The 22,281-nt window shown below is 41.5% G+C and overlaps 2 protein-coding genes across 2 annotated transcripts; both read left to right on the top strand.

The window, feature by feature from the left end:
* LOC104445559 (geraniol 8-hydroxylase) lies at positions 1-1,862 on the top strand. The gene is made up of 2 exons (XM_010059459.3): positions 1-1,050; positions 1,144-1,862. Exons 1-2 carry the CDS (start codon positions 67-69, stop codon positions 1,747-1,749), a joined length of 1,590 nt encoding a protein of 529 aa, XP_010057761.2. The 5' UTR covers positions 1-66; the 3' UTR covers positions 1,750-1,862.
* A 12,178-nt stretch (positions 1,863-14,040) lies between these two features.
* On the top strand, positions 14,041-20,860 carry LOC104445558 (putative disease resistance protein At4g19050). Its single transcript, XM_010059458.3, has 3 exons — positions 14,041-14,251; positions 16,008-20,271; positions 20,437-20,860. The coding sequence occupies exon 2, from the start codon at positions 16,023-16,025 to the stop codon at positions 20,262-20,264; it is 4,242 nt and encodes a 1,413-aa protein (XP_010057760.2). The 5' UTR covers positions 14,041-14,251; positions 16,008-16,022; the 3' UTR covers positions 20,265-20,271; positions 20,437-20,860.
* The last annotated feature ends 1,421 nt before the right edge of the window (positions 20,861-22,281 follow it).

Below are 22,281 nucleotides of genomic sequence, written 5' to 3'. Positions count from 1 at the left end.
TAGTATTGGAAAAGTCTCACTGCATGGCCCCACGATGACATGGAATTTTGAGAGCTTGAGAGATGAATGCAGCAAGCCAATTTCAATGACCTAAAAGTCGTAATAAATACAAAGGAAGTGGTCGCACTTCTTGTAGTTGTGGATTCGGAAAGAGATATGGATTGCTTGGTTCTGATTCTGTGTCTGTACCTCCTCTGGGGCTTGTTCCAAGCTCTCTCCTTCGTCGCCAACAGGGGCCGAAGAGCTCGGCCCTCCAACCTCCCCCCTGGTCCGCGGCCTCTCCCGATCATCGGCAACCTCCTTGAGCTCGGAGATCTTCCCCACAAGTCCCTGGCCAAGCTCGCCCGCACCTATGGCCCCATCATCAAACTGGAACTCGGCTTCGTGACTACGGTGGTGGTCTCTTCGCCGATGCTCGCCAAAGAGATCCTCCAGACCCACGACGCTGTCTTCTCGAATCGCACGGTTCCCAGTTCCATCACGGCTCATGACCATGACAGGCTAGGCTTGCCCTGGATACCGGTTTCGCCTCTCTTCCGAAACCTCAGGAAAGTATACAACTTGCATATCTTCTCCAGCAAAAAACTGGATTTGAACCAACACCTTCGCAGCAAGAAAGTTCAAGAGCTGGTCGCCTTCGTGAGGAAATGTGCAGATACTGGCGAGGCGGTGAATATCGGTGAGGTGGCTTTCAGGACCAGCCTTAACGCAGTATCAAACACGCTTTTCTCTTTGGACATGATCGAACCTTTGAAACCAGCTGGAGAGCTGAAGGAGGTGGTGTGGCAAATTTTTTTGGAGATTGGAAAGCCTTACCTGGCAGATTACTTTCCCATGCTCAAGAAGATCAACCCGCACGGTTCAAAGCGTCGCCTTGAGGTGCTTATCCAGAAGCTGTTCGACTTTTTCGACGGTGTGATCCAGAGAAGGTTGCAGCTGAGGACAGAGAAGGGTTGCGTGAGGTGTAACGATGTTTTGGATTATCTCCTTGATTTAATTGAAGAGAAAAATGAGACCCTGGACATCTCCCTAGTCAAGCATCTATTTCTGGTACCGTCTCCTCTATCATGCTTCCTAATTGTGATAATTATGATCTAATTTCTTGGAAAAAAAGCTCTCTGATTTGTGACGTGGATCATGCAGGACATAATCATCGCCGGTAGCGAAACCACTTCGACCACACTGGAGTGGGCAATGACAGAACTACTTCGCAACCCGGAAAAGCTATCAAGAACCCAAGCTGAGCTCCATCAAGTCATTGGCAAAGGCAAGACGATCGAGGAAGCCGATATTTCTCGCTTACCCTATTTAGAAGCTGTCTTGAAAGAGACTTTCCGGTTGCACCCAGCGGGTCCTCTCCTTCTTCCTCGAAAATCTGGGGAAGATTTTCCTATAGGCGGTTTCACCATTCCAAAGGGTGCTCAGGTTTTGCTAAATGTGTTCGCGATAGGACGAGATCCGAACATTTGGGATGATCCAGACAAGTTCGTGCCCGACAGATTTCTTGGATCTGATATTGATGTTAGGGGACAAAACTTTGAGCTGGTACCATTTGGTGGCGGCAGGCGGATTTGTCCGGGGTTGCCATTGGCCACGAGAATGTTGCCTTTGATGCTCAGTTCGCTCATCAACATATTCAATTGGAAGCTCGAAGATGGTGGTATCCCCGAGAACATGAACATGGAAGAAAAGTTCGGATTAGCCCTCCAAAAGGCTCAATCTCTAAAAGCTGTGCCCATTCCTATATGAAAGAAGAAAAAGAAATGCACGTTCGCGTTACATTTTACGTAATTATGATGGGTTGTGATGATTGCATCGTCTATTTACAGAATAAAAGCGCTACGCAATATTTTGGTAAAAAATGCGCACTTTTTCTTGAATTTGTATCCTGGCAAAACAAAGAGAAATAAGAGAGCAAAAAGAATTTCTCAGTATAGTAGATGTAGAAGAAGAGGCTAGAGTTTTCGGAAATCTTGCCTCTCTTTATCTGTGTAGTCTTTTTTCCTTACAATCTGTATGTGGTGATAACTTTCAGTCTGAGACACAGGTCTTCTCAAATCTTAAGAGGTTATACATAAAGTACTGTCCAATGCTTGCGACATTTTACAACTGTTGAAGCCGCCGAAGAACCTCAAGACCCTCCAGATCAAACTTTGTGATGAAATCAAAGAGCCATTTACTCTGGCGCCTGCAGAGTGTAAATTGCAGACCTTAGATCTCATTAAAATTGCCAAAGCTGGAGAGAATTGGCGTTAATATGGCCTCGTTGCAAGTATTGGAAGTAAGACCGTGTCCAAGTCTTACGAGTTCAGAAGAAAGTCTTGGAGAAGCCAAAAATCTAGAGGTTCTCTGTATTTCCGGTGCGACCAAGCGGGAGACTATTTGCAGTCAGAAAATGAAGCCTGAGAGCCTCAAGAATCTGAAACAACTTAAACTCTAATACTGTCCCAAGCTCGAAAGAGCTATTTACCTCATGCGCCAGCAGAGTGTATATTTCAGACCTTGGATCTTATGAAATTATCAAATCTGGAGAGAATTGGCATTACATTAATATCCACCTTGCAAGTGCTGAAAGAGAGACAGTGTCCAAATCTCAAGATGTCACACCCCAAATCCTACATGGATGAGGGAGTAACACAGTCATCATTTTTTCAAAAGTTTTATACGCCACTAACTGAGGCACCTGAAAAACATGATAAGAAGAAAGGGATGAGCTACGACGGCTTAGTAAGTAATGCATTTCTTCTAAACGGATCAAACAATTATTATGCACATTTAAAACACAATATAACTCACTTTCGCCAAATTCGAAAACCTTCAAGACCAAAATGGGATATTTTTTATATTAGCATAATATGTTCATAACAAAATACTCAAGATAATAACAAAGCAAACACTAATGGTCTAGTTCATTGGTCAATTTCATAAAAACACACGTCAATGGTCCATTCCATTGATAAATCTCATGTTCAATTATTTAGCCATGATCACGTGTAACGCCAATGGCAAGGTGACAAAGATTCCACCTTTGGTTAGCTCTCCATTTATTATTAGTTGGTAGCTCAGCCCACAATATCCTAAACTAGCATGTGCATACCCACACACTCCTCAATGGGTTTATTGAGATACTAAGCATAACCATCAAACTATATATCCAGTAATTCACAACCAAAATCAGGAACTATCTCATACTTTGGGTTTAATAATCAAATCACAATTTTTCATGTTTCTTTCATAAAAGGTTTCACAAACTATTTATAGGCAATCACTCAACAATGATTTTCTTTAAGTTGGATCAAAGATGAGATCTCTAAACATCAAACAAGTAGGCCCTGGCTTTTCTCCTAGTACGACCTCCTCAGGAGTCACAAGAAGCAATGCATTGTCCCCTGTAATTGCGAATTGTTGTAATCAATAAATGGACAAGACCATCTCTCTCTGTTGTAATATTTTGGCCCAACAAACCCAAGCCCATGTCTTTATTAGACAAACTCAGTCCATATTCCAGCTTCTCATCTCTAGATAATTCATGTGAGGGTAAGGAGCGGACAAAAAAGAAAAAAAGAAAGAAAAAGAAGAGGGTAGAGGGGGTTCATTTGCAAGAAGGAAAAAGGGGGAAGAGAGACCAATTTTCGCGCGCTCATCATCCGGATGACTTGTCAAGCTAAATCAATACAGTTTTCTAACGCCGGTAAGTAATGAAGCCTCTAATCATCTATTCAAAGGAATCGTCGAAATTGGGGCTTGAAATTTGGATTTAGGTCAAGTATGACTTGCTGTGTTTGATTAGGGAGTTTTTGAGCGGGGCATATATGATATATATATATGATAGTTCAGGATGTTGTGAAGTTAAGCTTACGATTTGTTTGGAAATTTTTTTTTAAGTTTGTCACGCAGGCTGGTCAAGTTGCGAATAGTAACTTTAAGCTGAAATTCAGCCATTTCTGATGAGATTTTGGAGTGGCTAAATTGGGATTATTGTAGTATATCGAAAGGGTTTTCTAGGGACTATACGCTTGCTCGAAATGGAGTTCTTTGGAGAAAGTTACAACACAAATAAATTTAGCACGTGAGCTGCTCATAGCAAACAACAATAAGTTTTCGTTATGGGCAAGCTTTTCACTGGTATGTAGGTGTCGTTTTATCAATGAATAGGCATAGTGTAATCGAGCCGTTCATTAAAATATTGTTTTACTTGGTGTTTTAATATCGTTTTTTTAGTTAATTGTTAGGAATTCGAGTGTGTGGGCTCGAGTAACCAGCGTAGGTTGGTTTTCGGTTTTTCTAGATGAGTAATACTATTTTTTCTTTGTGTTTTTAAACTCAAATGCCCGCACTTGTTTTACCCAACATCATACTGCATAACTTGACGAATAACTATAATGTGAGTAACCGAAACTGTGTGTCGGCTAAGGAATGTCTTTTACTTAAACATTATCTTGATTCTTAGTTTGGTTTCAGATTGATAATTGGGCTGGCGGTGGCGGCCATGGAGGAACTTATCCGAATGGCGAGCGTGCTAAACGAAGACGAGTACATTCGCGCGTTTCCTCGCGGGATTATGACAAACCCCACCGGATTTAAGCGCGAAGCCTCGCGACAAACTGGGGTCATCATTATGAATCACATCAATCTTGTTGAGATTCTCATGGATGTGGAAGGATTTCCTTTTTAATTGACTTCATTGATACCTCTAGATATCCACAGTATAGCCAAGTTTATTTAACTCGAGTAAAATTGTTCATTCAAATTACCTTTCTATCATTCTTTTTAAATTCAAACCTGTAAAGCGTTATAATTTCACAACATTCTAAACTATCGTTTATATATATGTGCCATCCAAAAACTTGATAATCAAACACAATAAGTCATAATTGATCTAAATTCGAATTTTAAGCCTTAATTTCGACGATTCCTGTAAATAGATGATTAGAGGCTTCGATTTCTGATGTTGTAAAATAGTGTCAATTTGGCTTGATGAGTAATCCGGATCATAAGTGCGTGAAACTTTCTCTTTCTCCCCCACTATTTCTACTCGAAAATAAACCCCTCTCCTCTCTTTTTTTTTTTTTTTTTTTTTTTTGTTCATTTTGTCCACTCCTCGCCCACAAGTGAACTATCTAAGTCTGTTTATTGGGCCAGAATATTATGCAAGAGTTCAGAAGAAACTCTTGGAGAAGCCTAAAATGCAGAGGTTCTCCATATTTCCGGTGCTGCTAAGCTGAGAGCTTCGAGAATTCGACACAGGTTAAAATCGAATCTCGTCCCGAGCTCAAAGAAGTTTCTTCCTCGTCTAATGTACCGCCAAACCTGGAGATTCTTAAGGTAAAATCATGCGATAGCTTGGAAACTATTAATGGAGACAGCTCTGCACAGGTTCTTCATTGTCAAGGCTACAACTGTGCAACTTACCTGAGCTAAACAGCACTGGGTTCAAAGTGCGACGGCGATGTCATGTCGTTAACTGCCGAAAGCTGCGTGTAGACTGATCCAGTTGAGTGAAAAGTAAGTTCATATATACATAGAAATCAATGCAAAAATGACTGATCAACACATCTAAAATGTTGTTCTCTTTGTAATTTCTCTCTCTCTCTTGCTCAATCTCTCTCCCCGTGCCAATTTGTGTAATGGCTTTTGTGTCATACTTCCTACCTGTACTCACCATTGTCAATTTGTTGAACGTTGATGCTTTTATCTTACATTTTAAGAACTGTATACGGGTTTGCAAAGGTTAGATTATAGCCAGGTCTGTTAAAATATAGAAGTTGTATAGAGTTAGCCGGTGAGTGTTGCGGATCATGACTACCATCTCAGCGCCAGGAGAACTAGGATATGCATACATTGCACTCTCAAGGGACAATTTCATGATCATTCAAGTATCACTTCAGAACACCGCGGATGAAATGTTTGTATCCTAAAGCTAAAGTACACAGCTGCTCCCAATTCCCGAATCCGATGGGAAGTGAATGTAAACGAAGTCGGATGCTGTTTTGTCTGGTTTTCTTTCTGTTGAGTATGTGCAACGAGGAAGATGGCTTTTTGCAAGAGACTCTGCTTTTCATATGAGACTCTGCTTTTCATCTGTTTGATCTCCTCCGTTCTTTTCTTCACCATCAAATTGCACAGGTATCCAAAAGCCTCAACAGGCGATCTCACAAGAAGCTACCAAAATCAACGTTTGGTCCCGAGATAGACCTGTTCCGTACAGAATTGAACTGACGATTCAGAACAAGTCGAGTATCTAACCTCCGTCAGGTTCGGAGAATTTGAAGTTGCCGCAAATTGGAGGCTCCAGGAACTTTCAGGAACCAAGATACATGATCAATTTCCAAAGGGATCTTCTCCTCTTTGTCTGTATCCGTGACCTCCGTTTTCAAGTTGGCTCTGAACTCCTGAAAGTCTTGAAAATTTGTCCATCAGCTTAGCTCTTTTACACTGACAATCCTTCTCTCTGTTAGCTGTTCTCTCTCTCTCTCTCTCTCTCGAACTCGGCCACGGCCAGTTTCTCGTGGAGGCACGCGGATCAGGAAAGAGTTTAACTACACGTCCGAGGCTGAACGTGGAAAAAACAAGGAGTTGTGGTAGTTGAAGTATTGGATAGTGTAGATTAGACGAGGTTAGATGCATGTGAATATAAGGGGTGTGCAAAAGAATCGGGACCCACTCGGACCGCCCGTAACCGGACCGAAATAGCCCGGAACCGGTGGTTCTTGAGGGAACCGGTCCGGTTCCCAGTTCCCATGGGCAGATCCGTCTACTCGCCCACCCGGACCGAACCGATTATATTAAAATAATACATTAATTTTTAATATTAAAAAAATGAAATTACAAATTAACAAACCCAAATCAAACAATTAAAAAAATTAATTAAAGTGGGAAAAGTCCAAAGCGCACCAAATAGAGAGGTGTTGAAGCTAAAAAGTCCAAAGCGCACCTTGACAAAACGTCGAGCAATTGGTGGGCAAAAAGCAAGCACGCGAAGAAGTAGGGCTATAGGAGGAGGAGAAGAAGAATAGGTCAGGCGGTGAAGAACTAGCAATTTTGGTCGAAAACCAAAGTTGTTTCTCGTTAAGATCGGAGCTTTCGAGAAAATAATAATATTATTATTGTGAGACTGGTTCCATGGATCCATCCGGGTGAATCCATGGAACTAACGGGTGAATCCCGGTTTCAATTTTGGAACCGGTCCTTAGCGGACAGTTCCCGGTTCTAGGTTAGGAACCGCCCGCCCGGACTATGCATACCCCTAGTAAATACCGCCACACAAATCATGAGTTGGAGCTTTCTGAGTACTACCATTTTGAAAGAGTCTCTCCTTAATTAATTTTCTACTGCATACTAAACCAACTGCAAGTTTATTAGCTGTATCTAGGGGTGAGGGGTGAGCGGTTCCAGGTTCTGGTTCGGTTCCGTCTGGAACCTAGAACCTACCCTCGAGTACAAGTTCCTCAAAATGAGGAACCTGGAACCTACCTGTCGGAACCGAGAACCTGGAACCTACCCTGTCACAGGTTCCAAGGTCAGTTCTAGGTTCCAACAAGTTCTTTTTCTTTTCTTTTTTTGTTATTTTCAGATTTGAATTATAACATATGTGCACGTTACCCAAAAAAAAAATATAACGTACGCGCACGTTACCAAAAAAACTATAACGTATGCGCACGTTACCAAAAAAAAAAAATATAACGTGCACGCACGTTAAAAAAAAAAATATAACGTGCGCGCACGTTACCAAAAAAATAACGTATGCGCACGTTACCAAAAAAAAACTATAACGTAAGCGTATACTACACGGTAACTTCCCACATCTTAGCAAACATACCAATGCCAACTGTCAAGAATTTGGACACACATAATCAAAACTAATAAGAAGTTTCCAAAAAAGTTTCTAAAGAGATGAAAAATTAGAAGTGCCAACAAGATCTCAAATTTTCATTTACTCCATAGTGTGAACTCTGCAACCTTTCCATGTGATTCATTTGGCACAGCAAAATCTTGCAAAGACATGAATGCAAATCAATCAAAATTCTAAGTAAAGACACAGAAAAAAAAAATCAATATCGATAATACTCTATGAAGCATGCCATTTTGCCCATCTAAAGGCTCCTAAATTTTTTGACAACATAGTTCAAAAATTCAATGTACATAAAAAGGAGCTTGTATTAAAATTACGACAAACAAAGTTGCTCATCAATAAGCCAAAAAAAAAAAAACCTTGCTTGACTTCTCAACCGTTGGATCCATTGCAAATGCGACACCACTAACTTTAGTTATCGACGATAATCTCCCCATTAAAACCAACCATATCTGAAAAAAAGAGGAAGGGATTAAATAAAATATTCACTTATAAGATATATAAAAAGAATTACAATATATAAAGATATAAACATTACTTACCCAACTCAAATTATTCGGCGTTCTCAATACACTCTTCAACATCAAGCGGTACACGAACGGCTCTCAACCAATCTTGAGTGCAAATCAAAGCTTCAACTACTTTTGGAGTTAAAGAACTTCGAAAGCCATCAAGCACATGACTCGATGTAATAAAAGTTGAATCTGAAGCAATGGTAGTTACAGGAATTGACAAAATATCTCGAGCCATCAAGGAAAAGATCTTATATTTTGAGCCATTAGTCTTCCACCAAATCAAAATGTCAATACCAAGATCATTTTCATTTTTTTCTTGAAGATACTCATCAAGCTTGGATTTGTTGTCATCGCGCCCTTGTTCACTCGAGTAGAAAAACATTTTCTTCCAAGCTTGGGCGTTATGCTTTTTTATTCCTTCGCTACCACTCGTATCGGTATTGGAATTTGAACTACTACTACTTGCACCCAAATTATGGCCACCAAAATCTTGATCACTTGAAGTAAGAGAAGATTGCTCATAAAATTCATACAAACGCTCCAATGTATCATTCACCTTGTAATGCATCTCTTTAATTTTCGATTCATCATCATAAATTTGTCCATACAAGAAACTCGCATAATTTAACTTGGCTCTAGGATCTAACACAACCGCAATCAACACCATCATATTCATTTTATCCAAGCTTCCATAATATTTATCAAATTTTTCTTTCATTTTCATACCCATATCTTGAAGCTTAGGATCCGAAGCATTGATCGCATCTTTCAAATTTCTATACAAAAGAGATATCCCTTCAAAATAATCATTTGAAATAACATATAAAGTCTCAGACATCTGATTGGTGGCATCATAGAATACTTTGAGAAAATCCAAAAAAATGATAGCATTTTCCCAATCATCTTCATTAGGAGTTTCATAATTCAGCTCACTTACAAAAGATGGATCGTGATCTTCCATCCTTTCGAAAGCTTTTCTAAACTTTATGGCGGTGTCTAACATGGGTAAGTGGAGTTCCATCTAGTGACTACATCAAGAACTACCGAACCCTTATACGTGATCTTTTCTTTCTCAATACAAGATTGAAATACTTTGGCTCTTGTGGAAGAACTCCTTACATATCTAACCACATTTTCGGATACGTGCAATGGAGTCACGTACCATAGTCAAGCCATCTCTCACAATCAAATTTAATATATGAGATGTACACCTCATGTGCAAAACACTACCATCTAATATCAACAACTTTTGTTTCGAAAGTTTATCCCTCAAATAGCTAACTGCAACATCATTCAAGTTAGCATTATCCACGGTAATTGTCGACACCTTTTTTTCTATTCCCCACTCCTCAATGCATCCCTCCACCATTTTTCCAATCTCCTTACCCCTGTGACTATGCATCACCACAAAATTGATGATTATTTTATGCAACTTCCAATTTTCATCAATAAAATGTGCAGTGAGACACAAGTAATTCAGATTTTGATTGGAAGTCCATGTATCAGTCGTGAGTGTGATCCTAGAATTAATATTTCCAAAATAATTCTTCAAAGAAGTTCTTTCACATAAAAACAACTTCATGCAATCTTTTGCAACTGTGAAACGTGATATATGTTTGAAGAGAGGTTGTAACTCACTAACATATTCACGAAATCCAACACGCTCAACCAAGGAAAAAGGTTGTTCATCAAGGATGATGAACCGAGCAAGCATTAGCCTACAACGTTCTTGATTAAATGCCCATGTCGATAAGACGCTACCAGTACTAGAATCTCCTCCTCCCTTGTCAGCCATGTTGACATTATGTGGCACAAAAAATTTCTACCTCTTATCTAGATTACGGGGAAACCTCTTACATGTGGTAAAGTGCTTCCTCATTGCAGAAGTACCGTTAGCAACACGGTACTTAAGCATTGACCCATAATGAATGCACTTCACTCGATATATTTTCTCATCCTTATTACTAATTTTCGAATAATGATTCCAGCATTCGAATGTATATTTCTTATCATGGGGAAGATGAGAATCGGGTACCTTATTTGTGGCACTCGAGGTAGGGGTGCCTCTTCTTCAATTTCATCGTTGGAAAACTCCAATTCCGTAATCGGAGTCATCTCCTCACGTCCCTCCATCTCCATTGACGTGTTATCTTGATACATTAACTTCACACTGCACAATAATAATAGGATATTAATTTAGGCGCACATTTTGACCACTCGTAACAATAATAATATGCACCTTGTAGGCACAAGTGGTAGACGTGATTTAGTTATATGTGCAAAAGCACATATGCTTATTATTTAAGGAAAATAAAATAGTAACATGTCTATCTAAGGTAAAAGAGCAACCAAGTCTTTCTATATGAGGGTGACTTAAATATCAACACGATGCATAAACACCAACTCCTTATGAACAAAATATCGCACTTGAAGCATGTTAGGTATCTTCCAATAAGGGCAAACCTTTAAATTAAGATATTGAGCCCAGAAATCGTGCAATGATAGTCAAAAGGCAAGAAAATACAAGATAGATTCATAAAAAATAATAGCACATTCCTTTAACAACCCAGAAGATACTTTTCTAAATCTGGCGTTCAAGTCCAAAACCTTGATATAGCTAAATTTCAAGACATTGTCCTTATTCGCAATAATTCTCGCTAAAAAGTGAGCCTGGAATCCATTAACATTTTCCTACATGGTCCTGTTATTCACTCTAAAAGAGCTACATCACCTCCCTTTTTCCCTCAATTCTGCAAAGCCTCAAAACACAGTGATTTACATGTCTACACACTTGGTCCTGAGCTAAGAGAGCTTCCTCGACAATAATAATATGGAATAACAATGCTTGTCTCAAAATTTGCTGCCAACAACTTGCTCATCCAGAATTTAAACTCCAAAAACAATAAAAATGCCACCAAAGAACTATAATCACTGAGCAAGTCCAAGAATCACCAAATCAGTCACTCACTCCCTACACTGGTATTACCGAGATCGTACAAATGAAATTCACAGCATTTGATGGTATAACCCCGAAATCATACCCTTGGAGAGAAGGTCCATAAATCTAATTTCACCGGGCGAGCGGCGTCCGACGCTGAGCAAAGGAGCAGGTTGCGTGGACGCTCGGTCCGGGTCTTCGGGCAACGGCGTCAGGCGTCGCGAGCGGAGACAATAAGCGTCGTCAGGGCTTCTGGCGCGAACAGCAGCGGTGGGTTACGAGCGGAGTGCTGAATCGGCGTCGTCGGGGCTTCTAACGCGAGCAGAGGCGGTGGGTCGTGAGCGGAGACAGCAGAATCGGTGTCGTCGGGGCTTCTGGCACGAGCAGTGGTGGTGGGTCGCGAGCAGAGATAGCAGAATCGGCGTTGTTGAGGCTTCGCTCGTCGGGGCTTCGGCTCGTCAACGAATCGGGGCTTCGGCGCGAGCAGAGGCGGTGGGTGGGTCGCGACTCTCGAGCGGAGACGAGCTCGGCTCAGAGCACGGCATCGTCGGGGCTTCTGGCGCGAGCAGAGGCGATGGGTTGCGACTCTCGAGCAGAGACGAGCTCGGCTCAGAGCACGGCGTCGTCGGGGCTTCGCTCGTCGGGGCTTCGGCTCGTCGACGAATCGGGGCTTCGGCGCAAGCGAGGGCGGTGGGTCACGACTCGAGCGGAGATGAGCTCGGCCGGAGCGGGCGTCGTCGGGCTTCGCTCGTCGGCGACTCCTGGGCTTCCGCGCGAGCGAGGCGGTGGGTCACTACTCTCGAGCGAGACGAGCTCGGCTCGTGAGCACGCCGTCGTCGGGGCTTTTGCTCGTCGGGGCTTCGCTCGTTGGCGACTGGGCTTCTGGCGCGAGCAGAGGCGGTGGGTCGCGACTCGAGTGGAGATGAGCTCGGCTCGAGCACGGCAGCGACGGGTAGTCGGCGATGGGCGTCAAGGCGAGCACGACAGCCGACGGGCCTCGAGCGGCGAGGGTTCGTGTGAGCAACGTCGGCGATTGGTGTTCAGCGGCGGTGGCCTTGAGGGCGAGCGGCGTCCGGCGGCGAGACTCAGAGCAGCGTCCGGCGATACCCTAAAAAACTGAAAGTGGAAGAGTCTTGAGGAGAGTCGGAGTCTCGGGGAGGGGAGTCTCGAGGAGGGGGGTTCCTTTGGAACCCTAACCGGTTCCGAACCGGTTCCGGCTCCCGGAAAATGGAACTAGGAACCGGAACTGGTCCTTTAAGAACCGGGAACCGAACCGGAACCTCCGGTTTGGTTCTCCGGTTCCTGGTTCTACTCGGGAACCGCGCTCACCCCTAGCTGTATCAACAATCAAAAACTTTTTACCTATCAAGAAAGAAAGAAGAAAAGACTGTCATCGGCAGAACAAAGACCATGTTCAACATCTCTATGACTAATATGGATTTGTCTTTTCCTCGCAAGTCCTCGTTGCATTGCCCTTTGTTCAATCTAAACCTTAAACTTTAAAAAATCCATAGTTGATGTGGCCACATTGGACATTAAAGAAAAGTTCAGAGGATCACCCATGTCATTATCCTCTCAGACAAATTGAAAGCTCAAGCGTGTGATAGTCAGTCAAACGCATATGCTGCACTCGCTTGAGCAGTACAAGCAAGGTTTGGGTTGATGCACCGTGGGCGGATCCGACCCAGTCCGAAGTCTAACAACGTATGTAATCAAAGGAATCCCGTTAGGAGCTTTAATCTAGCCGACAGAATAATGAATGAGTAGCTAACATAACAAAAGAAATGAGAATAATGAAGCTTTGTTATTAAACCCTCCGGCAGGATTCCAACGATAAAGCCAAGAGCGCAATTGTTACACTTTGACTTTGTTCTTTTCGTCAAATAAGAAAGATCCCTAAAAAATGATCACGTTGCGAAAATATTTATATTTTCATTAGTTAATTATCTTAAGCGATAAACAAATGAAGCCTTAATTACTTTATTATTTAATGGCCTTGGATCATGTTCCAAGGCGAGGTAAAACAACATGGGTTGACACGTCAACACGGCGAGCCACTTACCGGGATGGCATCTGTGATGATTTAGAGTCTTTTTAATAAGGGTTAATACTCTGAAAAATTCAAAATTATTTTTTTTTATCACCAAAAATTCCAAACCGGTACATCCATGACAAATTTATCCTAACTGACCATAAAAAATCATAAACTGGTACATTTATGACAAATTTACCTTAAACTAATTTATTCGACCGCAAAAAATTTTAAATTGGTAAATTTGTGACAAATATACATTTTACTAAATTGGATTAATACCACAAAAAAATCACAAAAATTGTAAATTGTGACAAACGGAAAATAAAAGTCCAAATTGGTATACCAAATACGTGTCATTTAACTTAATAATTTGAAGATAAAATTTAACGAAAACTAATGGAGAGTAAATTTGTCACGATTATATCAGTTTATGATAAATTTGTCAAAAATATACCGCTTTTGTTTTGATGGTCAAAAAATAATTTATGGTAAATTGGTCACGATGTACTAGTTTGAAATTTTTCACGGTATTAACCATCATGTTATTTTATTTTTCTATTTTTCATGACAAAAAGAACATAAACCAATTTGATAAAAATCAGATTTGAAACAAAGATAAAAGTTTTAAAAAAAAATCTATAATTTTTTAATATAATTGTTCTTGGGAGGAGTGCTATTTTCAGAAAAGGACAGAGCAAGAAGACAGCTCTCCAGCTTTTGGCGTTCTCCGTACAAAAGCAAAGACGAAGAGGAAGACTTCCCGTTGACTTTGGCGCTAGAACGACAGCAGAAGCGATTCAGATGAAGGAGATGCTCGAGATCTGACCATTCAGCCCGGAGAGCTCGGCGGCCCGACTTGCCACTCGCCACGTCTCGCCTCCTGCGGTCTCAGCGCTCCGGAAAGCTCTCAGGTTCTCGTCTCTCTTCCTGCTTTCCGCTTGCTCGCAAGGTGTGTTTGTTCATATGGCTGAATGAGCTTCCCTTTCCTTCGTTCCCGTCTTTTGGGTGGTCGGTCGTGTCGTGGGTCGAGCGTTTCTTGAGGCGTGCACGAGTGATGCATGTCGAAGTACTGCAACTCCACTGATCTGGTCGCATTGAGTGTTTGAAAATTCGCGTTCACTGGTCTGAACTGCCGCATTTTCCCCCGTTCTCTATGCATCTGCTTCCGATGCGGCCGTTGTCTTCGGTATTACCCATGATTTATATTTGTTGGTACATAGGTTCCGTTTAAGTGGTATGGAGAAAAATATAGATTCGACGTAATGGGTAAAAAAATCGAAAGGTAGAAAAGATGCTAGGCATGTTGAAGTATTCAGTTCCGACCCGATTAAACCCGATTGAAGGAAAACTGTTTCCGGATTATCCGAAAGCCACCGAGCACATGCCGGATAGTTCCCGACTTTTGTCCGAAGGGAGTGAAATAAGAGGTGATTCGAGGGCCGGACCCGAACCGGACTCTTATACGAGAAAGCAGAATTTGACATAACCGACCCTAAAACCATGGGGATACAAAACAGACCCGGCTGCCCATTTTCAACCTGTAGTTGCAACCTCACAATCTTTCTTTCCCTATTTCTTCATGGAAAAGATGTATCCAATTGATGTATGTCGTCTATTTCGACTTGCTCGTTACAGCTTGTTTTATCTACTATACCTTTGTCCATTCACAACATGCAATAGATTCAACAGGATTATTCTTTTTGTCTCCTCCATCAACTCTACCTTATCGGCATTTTTTTTTTATCACATCTAGTAATTTATCCTCGCCATCCAACACGTTTGCCAATCCTTTGTTTACAAGGCACACATCTTATTGCTTCACAACCCAAAGTTGTTCCTCCCAATGTACTTCTCAATCTCAGCTCTTGCTCCAGACATAATTGCAAAAGAAACTTTTTCAAATAATGATCAAACAAGCAAAAGGTCCAAATCAACTCTAGAAAAGCCTGACTTTATTTATGATACCAAATGTCGTGTAATAATGTGGAAGCTAATGGATCTTGCAATTAAAGTCTAATGCATAAAAAGACATTGCCAGAGAAACCGACGAAGAATGATAGAGACTAGACATTTACATGACTTGATCTGAGTGTTGGTACCTACCCCATGAAAACACCAGCCGCAAAGAAATCTGCTATGAATCTGGAGAGTATTACAATTGCTCAAGTCTTTCCCAGTCTTAGATTACACTCAAAGCAAAACTCAGAAGTGATATATCACAAATTTTCATAGACTACTTACCCAGATAACTCATAGAGAGAAAAGCTCCACTCCTATTTGCTCTAATGTGCAATAATCAAGTGAAATTTCATCTCTTATATGTATAATATTTGATCCAAAATAGGAATAAAATTTGTAAACCACTCAAACAAGGAAACCTACTCAAACTAGGAAACCAACTTGGATCTGCCTTTTTTTAAGGACTCAAACTCAAGGCATATTCACAACAATAGTGATTAAATTTTTTTACCTGAAGGTCTTTTCCCCCCTTTTTTGAGCCTTTGTAGTTGAGATTTGACAACACATGCTTGTGTTGAAGCACCATATTAAACGGTATATGTGGAACAGTTGAGTTGAATTTGTTCTCTATGGTTAACTCAGAAGGATAGTTCAGCAAAAAAGGAAAAGGAAAAGAAAGTCATTCTTAACAATGTCCTATTTTTACAGTGGCATTTCCCAGTGATGGCAAACCCGACAGATTCTCTGAAAACTCGGAAACAAGAGGTTTTAGCTTCTTTAAGTGATGATAACGTGAAAACAGTTGTCCTTTCTGGAGAAGCTGGAGTGCTTATAACATGGATGGCAAAAGAGATAAGTGATTCTGCCAGCCTCATGGGTTCCTGCTATGGAAATATTTGGGTGGTCCCAGGATATAATTTTAAAGGCAAATCTCTTGTTGAATATATTGCCGTTCAGCTGTCTGCATTTCCTTCTAATGAGGTGGGGGAGGACGATGACAATGCTGAGATGGAGCAGCAGGAGCAAGTAGTGGATGTGGAACAGGAAATAAAGAAAAAGCTTGACTTGATGAAATATGCAAAACTCGAACAAATGAAAGCTGCAAAGCCTGAAAAGAAGAAGTCTGGAAAGCCTGAACCAAAAGCGGCAGTAAAGGTTGATCGGAAAGATGCTCCTGGGGCTGGAAAAGATCCATATTTTCTTGTAGTTCTGGATGATATTAGGGATGAAAAGACAATTCTTGCTGCTTTAAGTGACCTCCTTCATCACCATGTGCGCTTTGTTAAGGTTTTAATCACGAGAAGTGGCAGTAATATCGGTATTGGCAATGAGGGAGATGGTGATATTATTCAGACAGATGATAGAAAATCATATGAAGTCGATATCATGTCTTATGTTGACTCATTGGATTTACTGCGGAATAGGGTAAGGCGGGAAGTTTATGGGGCAACAGGGTTTGAAAGACTGTTTGCAGCTATTGGAAAAAGTAGCTCAGGTCATGCTAGGGTAATAAATATGATAGTAGAAGCTTTGAATCGCGTTAAGGACTCTGAATTGGACAGTGCAGTTGAAGAAGCGGCATCTATAATCGAATCTGCTGATATCTGTTCATTGTGGCAGCATGCGTATGAAATGTTGCCAAGCACCCTCAGTAAGTGCTGTTGGCACTGCAGATACTTATTTGTCCCTCATGATAGTGTCACTGCCTGTGACAAAAGCATCCACTACAATGAGCTGATAACCCACTGGTTACTGGAAGGATATTTTGATCACCATGATCATATTGAGAAGGCCTATGAGGATGCACATCGTACTCTGATGGAGCTCAAAGATCGTGGATTTCTAAGAGAAAGGGAGTGTAGTTATGTTTATATGGAAAGTGATGCTTTGGGAGTGACTGATCATCGACGTGATGGACTTAGCGGGGCATGCCTTGGCGTGGCTAGTGTGCTGAGAGACCGAACTTGGGCTGGTCTTGGGAGGGTTATACAGACGGATGGGATGGTCAAGGCAGGTCGTGGGAAATGGAGTGAGATGTCCACGCTCCTTATTGATGGTGCTCGTTTTCGCAGGGAAGCCCCTGAAACATTCTTTAAACAACTTAAAGTCCTAGTCATCTTAAATCCGATGTTCAAAAAGCTGTCCTCCCCACTTTCAAAGTTGATGGAGCTTCAAATACTTGTTCTTAGGGGCTGTCGTCTATTGGAGAGTATAGATGAGATCCATGGACTTGTGAACTTACTTGTTCTTGAGATATCTGGGGCTTGTTTGTTGAAGGAAATCCGTGATGATCTTTTCGAGCCTATGAAAGATCTTAGATCGCTTAATTTATCTGAAGTTGGCATTAAGTGGCTACCTTCTTCTGTCTTAAATCGGAGTGAACTCCGTTGGCTCATTCTTCGAAAGTGCCCCAATTTGGAACAACTGTGTAACCCTTACTTGTTGAAGAAAAAGGAAGAAGCAAAACAGGAAGTGCTTTTATTGGCAAAACTGGAAGTGCTTGATTTCTCTGGTTCAGAATCTTTCCAAAGTATCCAGGTCAAGACCCTCAATCCGCTCCAGAAACTTCAAATTCTCAATCTTTCTAAAACCAAGATTGGGCGCTTGCCCTTTTTTCACAATTTGGGAGAGCTCACTCGACTCCTCCTAAGTGACTGTGCATCCCTGGCAAGACTTCCCACCCTAAGACCTTTAACAAAACTTGAGATTCTCGTTCTTTCAAGGACAAAATATTTGAAAGAAGTACAAGATGATTCTCAAGAAACTAAAACTAAATTTAGAGTTCTGAATCTCACGGGTAGTGCTGTGAATAAGCTACCTAGCAACATCAATGGCTTATCTCATTTTCTTTTGAGTGGTTGCGTTTGTCTTCCAAAATTGCCATCCACGCAGAACCTCAAAGGCCTTGAGGAGCTGGACCTTTCTGATGCCTCTATATTGGAAGAATTTGAAGATGATTCATTTGGACATCTGAATTCCCTTCGCCGACTCATCCTCTCAAATACTAAAATAAAAGCTCTTCCATCACTTCCTGAGCATTCTGAACTTCGTTTCCTCTTGCTAAAGAATTGTAAATGTCTTACTGAGCTGCAAACCTTGAGTAAACTTCAGAAACTGGAAGCTCTTGATCTCTCAGGATGCTCTGAGTTAGTGATAGCAAGCAATGACTCCTTTCAGGGCATGACTCTCCTGAAGACGATTGATCTCTCAGAGACTCAAATTAAAAGCCTTCCGCGAGATTGCTTTCCTATCAGCCTCCGTCAACTAATAATAAGAAATTGCCCTGACTTGAAAGTCCATAGCTGGAAAGACCTGCCAAATCTAGAGGTACTCGACCTCCATGGCTCAAAATCTTTGAGCAATATACTTGGCTTTCTTTGTCATATGAGCAAACTAAGGATTCTCAACCTCTCTGAAATAAAATTTGAAGAATTGCCATCGCTTTCTGACCTCACTAACCTTAGTGAACTCTCTCTGAGAGATTGTTCCTGCAAAGTGTCAAAGCTGGATGACCTAAAGGAGCTTGAGCTGCTGGATCTATCCGGGACTAAAGTTGAGTCTTTACCTACCCTTAATACTTTCAGTAACCTTCGGCAACTGCTGCTAAGAGATTGTGCTGGTTTGGGAGGTTTGGAAAACTTGGATTCTCTAACCAAATTGGAGGTTCTAGACCTTTCAGGCACAAAAATAAAACAATATCCCTATGAAACCTCGGCTCTGACTAGTCTGAGGAAGATCAATCTGCAGAATATGAAGCATATTATGGGAATTGATTGGAAGAAGGTAAAGTATATTCCAGAGGAGTTCAACTTGGAAGGTTGTGGATCCCTAAGTTCTGAGGATCCTGCATCTCCTTACAGTCCTTCCATATTGATGTGTGGTACCAGCTTTCTCCAGTTCATGGAAAAAAGTCCCAAGTTGTGGGTTACATGCTTCCAAAAATTTTACTTTTCTGTTTGGCTTCCCAAAAATAGAGATGGAAGAATATTCTACAACCTTGGAGACAGGAGCTTACTGACGGACATGAAGTCTCAGGGAAGAATTCCTCATCATGAAAAGCTAGGGCGGTATCTGGAGATCCATGGATCCTATTGCATTTCTGGTCTACCTGAACGTGTCCTTGAGCTTGCTGATCACATATCGTTAATTGATGATAGCTCTTTTAGTCACTTATCTGAACTTGTTAAAGAGAATTTGAAATCGATAAAGAGCTGCTGGCTTGATAGGTGCACAAGTATCAAGAGTATAGTTAATGTAGAAGAAGATGCCAGAGCTTCAGGAAAGCTTGAGTTTCTTTATCTGTGTAATTTGTCTTCCTTAAGATGCGTATGTGAAGTGCAGTCCGAGGTCTTTGAAGGTCTTAAGAGCTTGCATATAGAGTGCTGCCCAATGCTCGCCAGCATCTTCCCATTGTCCAAGCTGCCAAGGAAGCTCAAGACCCTGCGGATCAAATTTTGTGATGAAATCAAAGAGCTATTTAAACCTGGGATGTCTGCAGAATGCAACTTGCAGACCTTAGATCTTATGGAATTGCCGAAGCTTGAGAGAATTGGGGTTATGATGGCCTCCCTGCAAGTACTGAAAGTGAGATGGTGCCCAAATCTCGAGAATTTTGAGGAAGTGCTTGGAGAAGCTGAAAATCTGGAAACTCTCCATATTTCTTGTGCTGCTAGGCTGAAGACCATATGCAATCAGAGCTTCAACAAACTAAAACAGCTCAAAATAGAGTCTTGTCCCCAGCTCAAAGAAGTTTCTCCCTCATCTGAATTACCGCAAAACCTGGAGGTTCTTGAGATAGACTCTTGTGAAAGCTTGGAAACTATATTCGTAGGCAGCTCAGCAGGTTCTTCATTGTCAAGAGTACGACTGCACTGCTTGCCTAAACTAAGCAGCAGTGGGTTCATAGTATGTCCTCGATATGATGTCAGCAGCTGCCCAAATCTGCAAATACACCGATCTGGTTGAGAGAGAGGTAAGTTCATATATGCTTAGAATTTGATGAGAAGCTCACTGATCAATGCTTTAAGAATATCATTCAGTTCACATTTCCCGGTTCAGCTCACTCTCCTTCTCTCTCCAAGGAATTTGGTATTGTCATCTCATCATCGTGTAACTTCGGAACTCAACCATTTTGCAGGCATTTCACCAGTCTTGAATCTGTGATTATCCATTGAATGCAAGAGAAATTCCCCCCGAAATATCTGGCAGATTTTTTTCTTCTGCGATGTATCAAATGATCATGATCATCATGAATGGAAAGAGAAAACATTGGAGGCTTACTAGCTGCAATGTCCAACCACCCTTGCTCTAACTCAATGCGTATGTTTCCTTGAGGGTTGTGATGCAGCATAGAATCAGATACTGGGGATCAGGTGTGACTTAATTTTCATATAGCATAGTCTGTCAAGTCTACACTGTTCTTTGATGTTTGGTTTTAGGCTCCTCATTTTGTACGTACACTTCCATATATGTACTTACTCAAATCCTGCGTAAATCGATACCACTGCAATAGCAGTGTTGTCATACCTCTCTAACGGAACTCCCCACTTTTCAATTTGTCACGTACCGAGGCTCTTATTTACATTTCTGAACTAGGTTCTGGTTCCGATTGGCAACCCTTAATCATTCATGTATACCAGGTTAGACGTTACTGTTACGAGCAGCGTAATTTGTAATTTTAGAACCGAGGACGCGCATTACATCAGACTTCACGAGTTAATGTGTGATCAATAAAGTATCAATCGATAAAATCATGTACCGAAGTATTCGGAAGATGCAACGGTCTCCAATCTTTCGCTATTATGATATTATGCAGTAGCTCCCAAGTGGTGAAAAATTACAATACCGCAATTTCAAATTATACATTCATCTCGAACTATTTTTCGTCTTATAATATATATACTCCAAACTAATTTTGATCTCAGAAAAATCCGAAAACCAACGCCTCCAACTCAGATCTATCATCGGTACTGATTTAAAATTTTTCATGAAAAGATTATTAATTCAGAGTATACGTATCACGAAGCTATTAAGTTTAGGATTTCAACGCTATTAACCCAATAAAAACATCTTTATTCAAGCTGCGAATTTGCATAAAACTCTTCAAATTCTCAAGTACAAAAATTCAGCTGATCAGTCGTCATGTGACGCCGGGCTTCGGCATCCTTTTCGACGAACGACGGCTTCAAAGATTCGGTGGTTGGCAGGGGGAAGGAGACGAGATTGCAGTACAAGAGTCCAGTACAACAACGAAGTACAGGGACATCCCCCCCTCTTTTCCTCCCCACGCAATGACGTTCCCCGACAAGACCCGAAACCTCTGCTCCCCCCTCGTTCAGCAGATCGAGAGGGCAGTACAAGAGGAATCCGAGGTCACCGTGTACTGCACCTTCATGGTGACTACAGTATAAAAGACCGTCTCCGGATGTACGAAAGCTTCAGATCTTGATGATGATGATGCTCGAGGAGACGGGAAACTACCAAGATGCAGAAACATCATTGAGTGCAGCGTTGATGAAATCGCTCGGTTCCACGTTTCCGGGGCAGTTCTTGCTAGGGCGGAACGGGATCGGTTTCGCCGGCGCTGCACTCAATTATGTTTCTATGTTTGGGTCGGTGGTGGCGGCGGCACAGCCAGAGTTTTCGAGGTTTTGTACTACTTTGGTCGTCTGGATTTGGAAGCAGTATTGGATCTAGAGTTCCTATATTTGGGAAGCTAGATTAGAGTATGTTGATTTAGGATACAAATTTCCTTAATGATTGCATATCTACTAGGAAGTATTTGGATGTATTCATCACTACTACTCGCCTTATGTGTTTGTCTGTGGCGATAATTGTTATGCAATCGTCGATATTTTCTTGTTAGATTGTTTCAGAAAAAGTTATCTCTAGCAAGCTCGAGTTTGTTTATAGAGAATTTTGATTCGTCGAAAAAGTAAGGAAATAGTTTTGAGCATGGAATTGCTCCAGTTATTGAGTCGGT

This window comes from Eucalyptus grandis, chromosome 5, assembly GCF_016545825.1.
Source record: "Eucalyptus grandis isolate ANBG69807.140 chromosome 5, ASM1654582v1, whole genome shotgun sequence".
NCBI lineage: Eukaryota > Viridiplantae > Streptophyta > Magnoliopsida > Myrtales > Myrtaceae > Eucalyptus > Eucalyptus grandis.
This window is presented reverse-complemented; position numbering and strand designations above follow the sequence as displayed.